Here is a 13,741-nt window from a genome sequence, read left to right as displayed (position 1 = left end):
CTCTCTCCCCACGTCCTCTCCTTTCAGCGACACACCAGCACCTTCTCCATGGCCCCGGCCAGGAACCCAGGCCGGATTTTCAAGTCTCATGTCCAGTTTATCACAAGCCCCGTGGATCGCTCTTCCTGAGCATGTTATTCCTGAATAATTTCATTCATTCCTTATTTCCCTGCATCCGGCACAGTGCTAACTCTGCAGGCAATCACTGTCTGTTAGTGAACAAGGACAGGTGTCCTGCAGATGCAGCCTACCCCTGTTTCAGCCAATTGTTTCCAGCACCAGCCTCCTGCTCCTGAAGGATCCCAGGAACTCCCAGATGGGCTGTTCTTCTCATCTTGCTGATCAGTTTCCCAGATTCAAACAATCATGGTGAGCTGTGTTGTTCCTCTGCGCCGCTTCTCACTGCTCGCTGGCTCAAAAGTGCAGCCTTCACCCTGGTTCTGGAAGCACTGGATTTCCTCCAGCCCTGGCCTGCCTCCGTCCTGTGTACTCCCTCTCTGCCTTCTGCCCAGTCACGGGCAGCTCCCACGGCTGGCCTGCTTTCACTCACTCCTCCGTCCTCTGGGCCTTCACCCTCCATGTTTCCTGTGCTCAAGGGGTTTCTTGCCCTGGCCACATTGGAGGACTCTCACCTCTCTTCTGGGTGCAGCTTGGGCATCACCTCCTCTGGCCAGCTGCTCTTCCTCCTGGGTGGCATGTGCACGGAGAGGCACCCTTGCCTGTGTCTTTGCCCGGTCCTGTGCTGGACCAGCAGCCTGGAGGTGCATATGGGCATCTGGCAGGTGTCCTGTGAATATTCCAGTGAGAAAAAGACAACAAGGCAAACAGTGCCATGGACTGTCCTCCACAGTAAAAGTGCACTTTATTTCTAGCTGACAGGAAGAATTTTCTTTAATGCTGTAAATGGATTTAATTTCTCATTTGCTCTAATTTCAGATTGAAGAGGAGATAAAAGGGTGTTTGCAGTTTCTGCAGTCTGTTTACTCAACGTTTGGCTTCTCCTTTCAATTAAATTTGTCAACAAGACCTGAAAACTTCCTGGGAGAGATTGAGTTATGGGATGAAGCTGAAACGGTAGGGAGAAGCAAAGCGTTACCTTTCATTTTACCTTTCATGAAGTTGTGATGCTTTGTGGTGGAAATTAAAGACTGGGAAGTTTGGGATAAATGTGCTAATTGTAGAACACAATCAATCCAGTTTTCTTCAAACACCGGTAAGAACGATACCTAACATTTGTTTCACACTTTAGTTTATATCAGGTTTTTGTTCGTAGTCTTTTCAGTGCTGCTTCCTAATAACCAATTTCATAAGTTTTTCAAGAAATCCTCTGGCTCCTTTTTCAGCAGCTCTGGTCTGACCTCTGCCCGTGGGACCAATGTAGGTCCCTCAGCTCCTTGGAGCCAGATTAACCCCAGCCTCTCTCTGTCCTACTTTCCAGAGTAGTAATGAGTCATTAAGAGCACTCCAGCCCCACCCACACACCATAAGCAGACAACTGTGTCCAGAGCCCAGCAAGTACCACAGTCTAGACCCCAGCGCTCCTGGAACCCAGAGACGTGGCGAATGTGGGACAGGACAGATAGACGGCAGGGAGAAGGGGTGCTGGGCAGTGTATATGGCCAGGCCTAGGAGCAGTGGTTCCAGCCCTGGCCAGACCTTGCATAAACCCGAAGCTTTCTGACCCTCGGGCTCTCCAGCTGGGCCTCCCAATCCCTGTGTCCTCAGAGGCTTCTGCTGTATGCTCTTCCCCCAAACCTGGCTTTTTAAAAAAATTTTAATTCCCTGAAACTCCTCCCCTCCCTCAGCTGCTGTAGCTGGGCCTCACTTTGTCTGAGAACACTCACCAAAGTCCCTTCAGAAACACTCCACCCCCAGGGTCACCCCCTCTGGTTGCTCCACCCCCAAGGTCACCCCTTCAGGGTTCTTCACCCCAAGGGTCACCTCCTCGGGGCCCTCCACCCCCAGGGTGACCCCCTCAGGGTGCTCCACCCGCAGCGTCACCATTCGGGTCCCAGTGCACGGGGACAGTGATAGGAGTCTGGCTGCTGTTCTGACAGAAGCCTGGATGCTACCCAGAGAAGCTGCTTCCACAGGGAGGGAGTGTCCAGAAGACCCAGAGTGCCCTGACCCTACTGTTGTGTGCACATCTGGCCCCGTCAGCATGGATGGGTGTCTCCACTGCCAGCTGGTTGGAAGGACTGTACGCGGCTTAGTCTGCAGACAATGGAGGGCCTCCCACTTCCACACCCCATGGGTCACCAGGGGCGCTGCCCACCAGCCACAGGCACAGAGATGGGGGAGAGCAAAAGAGAGTGCACAGCCTGCCCCCACCCCAGGTCTTCTTACACCTGTCCACGGAGTGCACGAGGGGCAGAGCAGAGCCTGCTCGCCCTTTACTGTGCAGGGTCCCTCCTGAGAGGGGCTGGGAGTGTGAGGTGGCGGGGCTGCAGGGGCAGATGAGCCTGAGTTCCCCCTAAATTGCACTGGGATTCACTGGACGTGTCAGTGAGTGATCCTTTCTCCCCCAGTTAAAATGTCTGTTTCTTGAGAGCAGGCACCATCTTAGTCATTTTCCTTTGTCCTCACCCAGAGTTTACTGACTGTAAGAGAGGCTCAGTGAGAGCAAGTGGAACTAATATGGAATGTAGTGAAAATTGACAGTGACTTACTATTTTGAGTTATAGGACAAAAAGAAAATGTACAATGAAGTGGAAGTTATTAATGTTCTCTTCTTATTAAAAAATAGCAACTACAGAATAGCTTGATGGAATTTGGGAAACCATGGAAGATAAACCCTGGAGACGGAGCATTTTATGGTCCTAAAGTAAGTAGGCGGTATGCCTCAAAAAGAGTAAAACTGGAAAGTAAAAACTGTGTCTAAGCAAACATCTTTGAATTTACAGATTGATATAGAAATCAAGGATGCTCTTGGCAGATACCATCAATGTGCTACAATCCAGCTGGACTTTCAACTGCCTATAAGATTTAACCTTACATATGTGAGGTAAGTGACTGTGATGAATAACACAGGACTGATGTCTTAAATACTGTCACTCACGCCTTAGCAACATAAGAACGAGCATCAGTGAATGTCTGTCTGTGTACAGTGCATTTGTATTGGTGTATTTGTTCACCTGCTTCTTATCTTGTTGGAGGTCAGCCTTAGTTTCCTCAGGCCCTGGTCAGTGGGATGACGAAGATTAGAGCAGTGAACAGAGGATGTAGAAACACACCCCAGATGGTGACGTCTCCCTGAGGTGGAGGAGGGGGCTTTGTACAGGCTGATCCTGGGTCTGTGTGTCCAGGACAAGGTGTTTGCCCAGGAGAGCAGACAGAAAAGGCCATTTCATCACTGCAAACAAGCAACTTTAAAATTTTTTCTCAATACACAGTAAAGTCGATTTCGTATATATGTATGTTGTATGTGTGTGTGAGTCTCTGTGTGTCTGTGTGTGTGTATAGTTGTGTAAGTTTTATCATTGTATGGAGCAGTGCCCACCACCCCCATTGTGATCCGTCAGACCAGCACACTCCTGTTCCTCTGTGGTCACACCCTCCCCTCCAGCCCCTAGCAGCCAGTGGCCTGCTCTCCTTCACTTACCCAGAAGGTCACACACGTGCGGTCATGCTGTATGTCACCTTTGAGGGTGGCATCTCCTGTCAAGAGCGTGCGTGGCAGCAAGGTGACCTGTCACCAGTGCTCAGATCAAATAGAATTTGCCAGGTTTCCCCACGGCAGAGTTACTCTTACTCTCTTTCCATAATCTGTTCAGAATTGTGACTTTCCTGGTGATGCTTATGCTGAGTGATTTTGGACTGCATCCCAGATATTGTTAATATTATCCTATGAGATGCTGGGTTTTGTTTCTTTTTTCTATAACAATTTTTTTATTGATTTATCTTGGCTGTTCTGGGTCTTTGTTGCTGTAGCGAAGGCTACTTTCGGTCATCGTGCATGTGCTTCTTGTTGTGGTGGCTTCTCTTGTTGTGGAACACAGGCTCTAGGGTGTGTGGGCTTCAGTAGTTGCAGCTCCCCAGGCTCTAGAGCACAGGCTCAGTAGTTGTGGTGCACGGGCTTAGTTGCTCCGCGGCATGTAGGATCTTCCCAGACCAGGAATCAAACCCATGTCTCCTGCATTGGAAGGCAGATTCTTCACCATTGAGCCACCAGGGAAGCCCTGGGTCTTGTTTCAGTCCTAAGCAGATTATTGATTTTATAGCAGTCATTGTGCCTGGGCAGGTTCAAGCTGTAATTTCCAGCCCTCCTTCTGTGGCTGCAATGTCAGCTTAGTTCGCCAGGCCTATGTACTATGTACTCAGCCCTCTGTATCCATATCCAAAGCCCAGGGAGGCCCGTGGTACCCATCACTGCGAAGGACTCGAGTATTCCTGGATCTCAGCATCGGTGGGGCCTCCTGTCCTGTGTGCGCCACCCCAGATCCAGGTCCCACAGCTCGGTTCTCAAGGCTTCTGTGTGCTGTTGGATCAGGTCCTTATACACGCGGTGAGTGGTGAGGCCAGGCAACTCTCCCACACCCCCTGCTGTCTGATTTTCCTGAAGTCCTTTCTGCAGTCCATGGCCAGGAGGCTGGGCTTTAGCTTCCCTGCCCCACATGCTCTTCCCAGACTCTGTGTCACACACCAGGCATCGGAGCCAGAAAGCGCAGGGACTCACCCCGTGCACCTGGGCTCAAGGCTGTCTGGTCAGAGAGAAGGGTCCCTGCCTCAGAGCTTTAGGTGCCTGTTTACTCTCTGTGCACAGTGGGGATGCTGGAGGCTGGAGGAAGATAGCAGGAAAAAGAAACAGAAGGAAACCCCAGGACCCCCCACTCCGCTCTTTCTGAGACTTATTGGTTATTTTTCTGGCTCTTGGCCAGAAAGCAAGGATTTCTCCCGAAGCTTTTCCTGTCTGCACCTGGTGTGTATTCTTGGTTGTGGACTGTCTTTATCTCCAGGTCTCACAAAAGGGAAGACAAAATTATAAAAACCTAAGTGCTGGTTTGGTGGCACTTGAGGTTTGGGTCTTCTTGGGCATAACTCAGTTCTCCCAGCCCTTTCGTTCTCTCTTGGGTCCACGTCTGTGTCCAGTGAGAGTGCTGGGTGTGGCATGCTTACTTCATTCCACCCTGGAGCCAGCTTCTTTTCAAAGACATTCCCCTGCCTTGAATTAGACAAAATCACAACCTCCTTCCTTTAAATGCTCCTCTTCTCACCATGTCCAATTTTAGGTGTAGTGTTGATTAGACAATGTGTGGAGATCTCTTTCACTCAAAAGTTACTAAGGCAAGAAAGGAAAAATTATTGGCATATTTTAAATCTAATAATTTTTATTAGACTATTTTCCTGATAAGATTCTTATAATAAATGAACAACTACCAGTTCCCCAGAGCATATGATATTATGGGTTGATCTCAGTTTGTGTTCAACCAACAGTAATTTCATTTTGGATTCCCTGTGTTGTGTTTTAATTAATAGTTATAGAACTACACTCAGAGTTAGGTCCTGGGAGAAAGTAAAGAGCTGAAGGAATGGTTGCAGTGTTCATATGGAGTTACACCAGGACATGAGAAGAGTAAAAATTATCGGAGAGTAAAGGGGAAAGCACAGAAACTTCAAGAATAAATTTGGGCCTTTTGGAAAAGATTGTGTCTGGAGTTTATATTTGCAAAACCATCTTTCCCCAATAACCTACTATTAATAAAATTAGGAGTAGGGGGACTTTATTTATGCTGTAATGGCCCAACTAGTTTAACAAAATTTGAATACTTCTGGCCATCTAAAGGGGATGTGGAAAAGAAGCAGATCAGGCAAGCCAGCATCCTTCCATCCATCCACCCATCTACCCATCCATCTATCCTCATCCATCCACCCACCCACCCATCTATCCATCCACCCATCCACCTATCCATCCACCCATCTATCCATCCATCCATCCATCATCCTAGGTGTTGTGTGGATGACAGGGACTGGAGAGCATAAGTGGAAGCAGTGGTCTGAAGACAAGGTAAGAGATGACAGTTATAACAAGGTGGCTGTAATAGTAGAAATGAGAAAAGTAGAGGTATACAGGGTTTATTTTGGAGGCCGAACCAGTGTGATCTGTTGTGGCTTAAATATGAGGAGAGAAGGAGGGAGGAGCAGTGAGGTCATTATCTTGATCAAGTAAGTTTTCTACCCAAGAAAGCAAGGTTTAACATGAAGAGGCATATTGCCACCCATTACCTTCAATAGTACTGAAAGGCATTGGGTAAAATGTAATTCATTCCAGTGAAAGGAAAGGAAATAAATTTTCCTATCACTATAAAAAATATCTATTTAGAAAACAGTGATAACATATTGACTTATTTAAGAATAAGGCAAATAGCCTGTTTGTACTTTTACTCGCAGTTGTGCTGGGATATGTAGACACATTGAAAAAAGAGACAAAATCATCACTATATGTAGATGCTAAGATGTCAAGAAATCCAACAGGATCAGATGGAGGAAAAATTAAAACTGATAATAGAGTTAAGTAGGGTACCTAGCAATAGGTCAATGCAAACATCAATTTGCTTTCATGTATATATTAAAAACAACCCACCGTGAAATGCAATCGAAAACAAATTTCAGAAACAACAACAACAAAAACCAAGCAAATATCTAGGAATAAACTTAATAAGAAATATATAATACACATATGAAGTATATACTATAAAACTTAATTAAAGGCCAAAAAGTTACTTAAATGAAGATTCATACACATTATTGGAATGGGAAGAATAATATTGTGAAGATACTGATTCTCTTCAAGGGTATCTTTGAATCTAATGTAATTTCAGCTGAATCCACTGGGATTATTTGGGGGGAACTTGACATTGATTTTAATGTTTACCTGAAAGTGTGTCCATGTAAGCATAGTTTAGGTCATTATTTGCCCTTCTTAAGGCTAGACCCAATTTTAGTTCTTTTAAAATAAATGACAAGACAGCAATTTCTGGTACCCAGAGGCCTGTGAAAGGATTGTGTGGCTTCTCTTTCATTCCCTCCACAAAACATTATATGACATTCAGGAATATCCACACTGGTTCCAGGTTGTGGAGTGAATCATTTCTTCACGTATATGAGCAGGACTGATCCGGGCCCACACCCCACCCGGAAACTCCTCTTGGCTCTGACAGAGGACGTGGCCTTTAGTCAGTCTGCCATGACCCTCAGCAGAGGTGACTGGCAGGGATGAGATCCAGTGAAAACTCACCTGAAGTGAGTTCAGTGAATGACTCTCTGTTTTTGTTTGCTTGTGTGTACATGAGTTTTAGTAGTAACTAGCTGGTACAGCCCTATAGATAAAAATTCCTCCTAAGAACTTTGTAAGCATTGTGAAGACATTATCTTCCTGGGAAGAGTGTGCACAGATCTTGGAGTGAGTTACTTCATTACAGTTAACAGTCATAGTTTGCTTTTTACATCTTTTTTGAAAGAGGGGAGAGAATCCTCCAATGTAAGGAGCAGGTCATGAAGGTTTCAGGTCTGTAAAGGGAATTAGACCAGGAACATTTTGATATGTAATATGGGGGCATAGCATTTACAGGGTGGCACAGCGGTGTGTTTACAGCGGGTGGTGTCAGGAGTGGGCGCATTTGGACCAAACAAGGTGGATTGTGAGCTGACGTTTGCCGATCCTGAGAAAGGGATATATGTGAGTTCATTATACAACACTCTCTAGTTTTGTATATGTTCTCAATATTCTCTAATAACTAATGACTATGTTATACTAATTAGACAAGGTTGGTAAATTTTTTGCCAGCCATGGTGGTCATACCATTAACCTAAATTAATGGAATACCAACGTATTCTAACAGAATACAGAAACACATTTTATTTTTTCAATGTCTTTGATAATTGTTCAATAAATTACTGGTGGAGTAAGCCATAGTTCAAAATAACATTAATTTTAAAATGTGATTTGTTAGATTGCCTCTTGGTAAACTGGTAACTTAGATTAAAGCTAGTAGTTTAGAATAATCAGTAGACTTGTGATAGAAATAGTGATCTAATATTACCTTGCTTTTTCCTAGATGATATATTTCATTTCCCTTTGGTTTACTAAAGATACTATAATTTGAAAGACAAAACCCTTTATTTCTAATTAATGCATGGCACATTTATGCTTAAAGATAGTTCATGAGGAATCTTTTGTTTTACCTAGTTTGGAAAAATAACTTTTAAATATAAGGTAAGAAGATAAAGTTATTCCTGAGTCTGAAGAGAACATTACATGTGCAATTTTCATTTTTCAGTAAGGATGGGGACGATAAGAAGAACCCTGTGATCATTCACCAAGCCATTTTGGGGTCAGTGGAAAGAATGATAGCCATTCTCTTGGAAAACTACCAGGGAAAATGGTGAGTGATGTGGGAAGGCTACATGTTTCCTGTTCTTTAAAGTCATGTCTAAAGATAAAATTAATATGAAAAAAAATGATGGCTCCTGCCTTATAATTAGCAAGTGTCCAAACAGCAAATAAAAAATTCTTGTGGCATCTGCCAGACCAGGAAACAAAGAAAACAAAGGCAGAGTGTCATAACCCTGTCATTGACCTTTTTGGGAACTTGGTGAAATGAGAGAGTAGCCTTTTCATGTGTGTGTCTAACCTTCAAAGATCTGGTTTCTGGAACGCGTGTGGGCTACACTCCAGGGCACGCCTCCACCCCCACACCACCGCTGGCTGTCCTGCTCTCCTTTCTTCCACTCACAGCCCTGTGACCACTGACTTGGGGGGAGATATGTGGACTTGGGTCACATGTGGCCCCAAAGCCAGAGGCTGTCTGCAGTGGCAGCCCCACCTGGAGTTGGAGGGGCAGGTGAACTCCCTGAGGGCAGCTTTCAGTGGTTCATCTGGTCACCCTCTGTGCCCCCAGGGAAGAATGGCTAGAGGTATGAGTTACACTGACTTGTGGGCTCTAGTTATTTCTTTGGCCGCAAGGTCAGACTTAGCGATAATTAGGCTGGAAAATGTAGATTTGATCACTCAAAACGGTCCACAAGGATGATATTGCCTGAGTCTGTGTCTGTCTCCGAGATTTTATTTGTGATTTTAGAGAAACATACTGAAGTGTCACAGGGTGTCCAAGCCATTACAGGTACAGGTATAGATATGAATGTGTGTGCCTCCTAAGCGTGAGTTAACTTGTTTGTATTTCTCTCCAGTTGATTCTGTTGTAAGTAGTTACCACAGTGAGAGATGGTGGGTCTTTCACAAGAGCCGTAGAGCTAGGGGATCTGGAGATGGGGTGGTGCACTTCCCCATGGAGCTGCCGTGCACACCCTCCACAGTTTACGGTGCAAGCCTTTGGACACCTGCTGAGTGCTGGCAGAAGACACCCCGAGATGGAAAGTAGAAGTGTGCAGAGTGCGGCTTTCTGGGGCTGGTGGCTGGGTCTGGGGCAAGGGCAGAGCTCAGAAGGAAGCATTTACTATATTTCTCTGTTTCATCATGTATATAATTACATTTGTCACATGTATTATTTTGGTTTGTAATTTAAGAATAAGTATATAAAAACATGCGTTCACAGAATGCCATCCACAATAATCTCCATGCATTTCCCTACACCTTTAAACTAAATCCATGTGATGAAGAAAAAAGCAGCCATTTCCCACATCAAACATTGCTTATCCCTACCTTTCCATCTTGAAAAACATTTTCATTCTGAAAATAACTGTAGAATCATATACACAGAGGTCTAGCACACCTGTTACCAGTTTCCCCAGTGGTGACATACTGTAGAACTACATACAGCATGACCAGGAAGTGACTCCGATACACTTACCAGCCTCGTTCAGATCTCGCACTTGTGCACACGAGTGAATTTGTGTACCCGCTGGTATAGGACAGGTCCGTTACTTACAAGGATCCCACACATCTCCTGCTCTACTCTGCCCCTATCCCCAGCAGCCACTAATCTAGCCTCCACCTTCATAATTCTGTCATTTCCAGAGTCTTACAGGCTTGGAATCTCAGTGCACAGCCGTTGAGACTGGCTTTTCCACTCCTTGGATGGAATTGCCTTGGGATCCGTCCGAGGTGTCTTGAGCCCTAGTCCTCGGCCCCCTGTCACTTCTGTCAGTGTGTTTGTATGCGGTGACAGTTGAGCACTCACTCGCTGAAGGGCACTGGGGCATTTGGTGCTCTGATATGGAATACTGCTGTAAATTTTAGCGTGCAGGGCTAAACACGTTCATGCAAACACATTTCCACTTCCCTGGGGTGGATGCTCAGGAGAGCAGTTGCTGGGTCAGATGGTCAGTGATGTTTAGCTCTTTCACCTGGCTGCCAGCCTGTCTTCCCCTCCCCTTCCAATCAGAAGGCCCCATCTCCTCTTTTGTCTCCTCAACTGCTTTTCCATATAGTTTGCTTGACTTACACCCCTCTTCTGAACCTGCTCTCATATGAAGTCTTATTTTAAAAAAAGTCTTCGGTTAGTTTTTAATCTTGTAATAAATGGTCATTTTGAAACATACATATTACTTACATTTTTCAGGCCTTTCTGGCTGTCTCCTCGTCAGGTGATGGTCATCCCTGTGGGGCCAACTTGTGAAAAATACGCACTTCAGGTAACATCAGAGATGTTTAAAGTACATAATCTTGGCATGTGGTCAGTGAATGTCATTGACTTGGAATGTTATTCACGCCTTAAAACATTACATAACTAATACATTTATTTACCATCCCATGTTTTCAGTTAACACCTGAGTCAAGTCTACGTAGCTGTATAAGAGCTACTTTATATCTTACTGTTTTTGAGAAATTGGTGTTTTAAAACATCTCATAGTTATTCTTTTCCTTGCGGCTCTGTTAGGGAAGAATACTTATATTATCTGTTGCTGTGTAACTTGGTACCTTAGAGCAAAGAAACAGGCATGTATTATCTCACAGTTTATGCGGGACAGGATCTGAGCCATCATGGCTGGTGGGCTCTGGCCCAGGTGCCTGGTGAGGCCACAGCCCTTGGGAGCTCAAAGGTCCCAGCTAGGGAAGTGGTCGCAGCCCTTTAAGCTCATCTCAGAACTTATGCGCCATCACTCCCTCTCCACTGTGGTCAAATGGACCAACCTGGGACCAGGTGGAAGAGACACACCAGGGTGTGAATACTGGGCGGAGGGGATGCTGGGGTTCATCTTGGAGGCTGGCTACCACACTACGCTACCCTACACAGTGTACTAATGAAAGTGTCTCATTGTCTTGTAGATATCCAGTGACTTCTTTGAGGAAGGATTCATGGCTGATGTTGACTTAGATCATGGTTGTACACTAGATAACAAAATACGAAATGCACAGCTGGCTCAGTATAATTTTATTTTCGGTAATCTAAATTTATATGTATATTCCCAAATGCTTGTTTTTTCCAATTTAATTCCAAAAAATCTCACCAAAAATAAAGAATATGGTATAACTGCTTGATTATGACAAATAATTGTTGAATACTTAAACACAAAGAAAAGCCTGTGGTGTTCCTGGCTAGATACTCTGTAATTTGCTGAAAGAAGACTTAGGAAGCTTCATGTGCATCTTATGGTGTAGTATTATTAGCAATAATTAATATCTTAAACCAACAGTGGAAAAACTATATAAATGATCTTATTGGTAGAATTATACTCCTCATGTTTCAGCCATGTGGCAGGCCTGAAATAATATCCTTTGCTTTTCTGGTTTATTAGAACTCTTTAGGATTCAAGTAATGAGTAGGGAAAGTTCCGAATTTAAGATGATCAAAAGAAAAGAATTAAGTGAAAAAATAAAATGTCCTTGAAGAACAGGAGCAATTAGATGTTGAATCTAAAATTTTGACTGTAAGAGTAATTTAAAACCAAGGGAGACGGATATTGACATGCCTGTGGGCACAATGTGGTTATCTCCTGAAAGTTTCCGTAGAAGGCAAAATAAATATGCAGGGGGCGGTCCTATGGGCAGTTTGTCATCAAAAGTGTTTTAATGGGTATTGGTGATGGTTCAGTCAGACTTCTTGTGGTGACAGAGATTTCACATTAGCTTATACACAGTGAAATGTATTGGGAGTCAGAGTGTCTCACGCCATGGAAGGTAGAATTCGATAGCTGAACCATTAGAGAAGTAACTAGGACAGGAGGGAACTCCACCCTGATCAGGACCATTTCTCCTCATTTCTGTTCCCTTTTTCTTTGGTTCTTTATGCTTCCTTGATCTACTTTATCCCACCCTCGCCTTGATGGCCAGTGTCTCCCTTCCAGGTGGCAAGACATATGACTGCAGAATTCTGCATCATCTCACAGTATGGGTTGCTAGCGAGAACAGACCTTTTACTTATATTCTAGAACATTCTGTCAGCTGGTTGACCTGTGTCTAGTGCCCACCCTGATTCATCAAATGTGCCAGGTGGAGTTGGGGAGTCTGTAGGAGCTCTCTGCTCCTCTTGGTACCCCATAAACACCACAGGTGTTCTCCAAAATGGACAATAGACCAACGGGATTAGAAGTCATTCCTTGTCTCCAGAAACTTACTCTCAGTAGATGACCCAATGGACATTAGATTGATATTTGGTGATTAGTGCTAAGAAGGAAACTCAATGTGACACAAGCCATGTGACTGCTGACTTAATATTTAGTAAAGCATTGATTTAAAATAGATTTATTTCCCTTTGTTTTCTACAGTGGTTGGAGAAAAGGAAGAGACAAATAATGCTGTAAATGTTCGAACAAGAGACAACAAAATTCATGGGGAGATCTCAGTAACTTCCACCATTGATAAATTGAAAAATCTCAAGCAGTCACATACGCTGAATGCTGAGGAAGAATTCTGAAGTCCTTTCCCTGTGCTCAGTCTGTGTAACCTCATTTTGACCCCTGAGCTTGCATTTTCCCTAATTACTATTAGTACTTCTAAGAATTTGGGACCCACTGTCAGCTCTGCTGCTGGGCACAGTGAGAAGCGAGATAGGAACTGAGTGGTTGATACCCACAAAATCTGACTCACTCATGTGTCTACAGACAAAGGACAAGGGTGGGAAATTTTAAATTTCCTAAATGTCTTGAGAAACTTAAATGGGAAAATGTTCATCAAAAGAGGGAAATACTAGGAAATGAATAATATGAGATGTTACTGTTAAGAACTGTGATTTTTCAAAAGATAAATCTCAAATAAAAGTCTGCAAAGCTTTTTGAATGGGGGAAAATCTTATTTTCTAGTAACGTTATGTCTCAGGTATTTTTTTAACTAAAGTTTTACTAAAGTTCACACTGAAACTTTATTTTCAAAATCAGAATCAATTTGTTTTAGCTAACCTACAATCACAACAGAAGCTAGTACTAAATATTGGATTACTAACAAAGGATTCTAAACTCAAAGAAATTCAGTGCTGTGTAATCTTTTGTAGTTTCCACTGTAGGATGAGTTGCTATTTTAATGCTTCTAAATGACAATTGAACCTTATTTATCTTTAGGAAAAAAAACTCAAAATGTATTACATAGTGCTTCCAGGGTTACACCTGTGGGTTTTTACCATAATAATTTGCTCCCCTACAATTAAATTGCTCTTTTGATGGGATCACATTCCACTGACTTACAGACTCAAATGGCTTTCTGATTTTAACTGAGAGGAATACCTTGCTTCCCAGAACCGTATTAAAATAGCTTTATGTCAGTAGTGAATTTAGCTTGCATTCCATCAGTCTTTATTTGCTATGTGCTCTGGAATTCGAAATAGATTTAAAACCTGCTCTCTTCTGTACA

General features: G+C 43.9%; 1 protein-coding gene across 7 annotated transcripts in view; it reads left to right on the top strand.

Moving 5' to 3' along the window:
* The window catches only part of TARS3 (threonyl-tRNA synthetase 3), a 50,481-nt gene extending 37,307 nt beyond the window's left edge, over positions 1 to 13,174 (top strand). For 5 of the 7 annotated variants that reach the window (XM_081546628.1, XM_081546623.1, XM_081546622.1 and 2 more), the window contains exons 13-19: positions 937 to 1,074; positions 2,747 to 2,824; positions 2,904 to 3,004; positions 8,277 to 8,381; positions 10,518 to 10,590; positions 11,225 to 11,339; positions 12,664 to 13,174. In XM_081546628.1, the coding sequence (XP_081402754.1) occupies positions 937 to 1,074; positions 2,747 to 2,824; positions 2,904 to 3,004; positions 8,277 to 8,381; positions 10,518 to 10,590; positions 11,225 to 11,339; positions 12,664 to 12,812 (759 nt within the window). In that variant the 3' untranslated portion in view covers positions 12,813 to 13,174. Of the gene's footprint in view, positions 1 to 936; positions 1,075 to 2,746; positions 2,825 to 2,903; positions 3,005 to 8,276; positions 8,391 to 9,186; positions 9,374 to 10,517; positions 10,591 to 11,224; positions 11,340 to 12,663 lie in introns of those variants that run through there. The other 2 variants (XR_014070292.1, XM_081546626.1) reach the window with 2 other exon arrangements.
* The last annotated feature ends 567 nt before the right edge of the window (positions 13,175 to 13,741 follow it).

Source organism: Giraffa tippelskirchi, chromosome 12 (assembly GCF_054371585.1).
Source record: "Giraffa tippelskirchi isolate mGirTip1 chromosome 12, T2T-mGirTip1v1.2.pri, whole genome shotgun sequence".
NCBI classification, from domain to species: Eukaryota; Metazoa; Chordata; class Mammalia; order Artiodactyla; family Giraffidae; genus Giraffa; species Giraffa tippelskirchi.
This window is presented reverse-complemented; position numbering and strand designations above follow the sequence as displayed.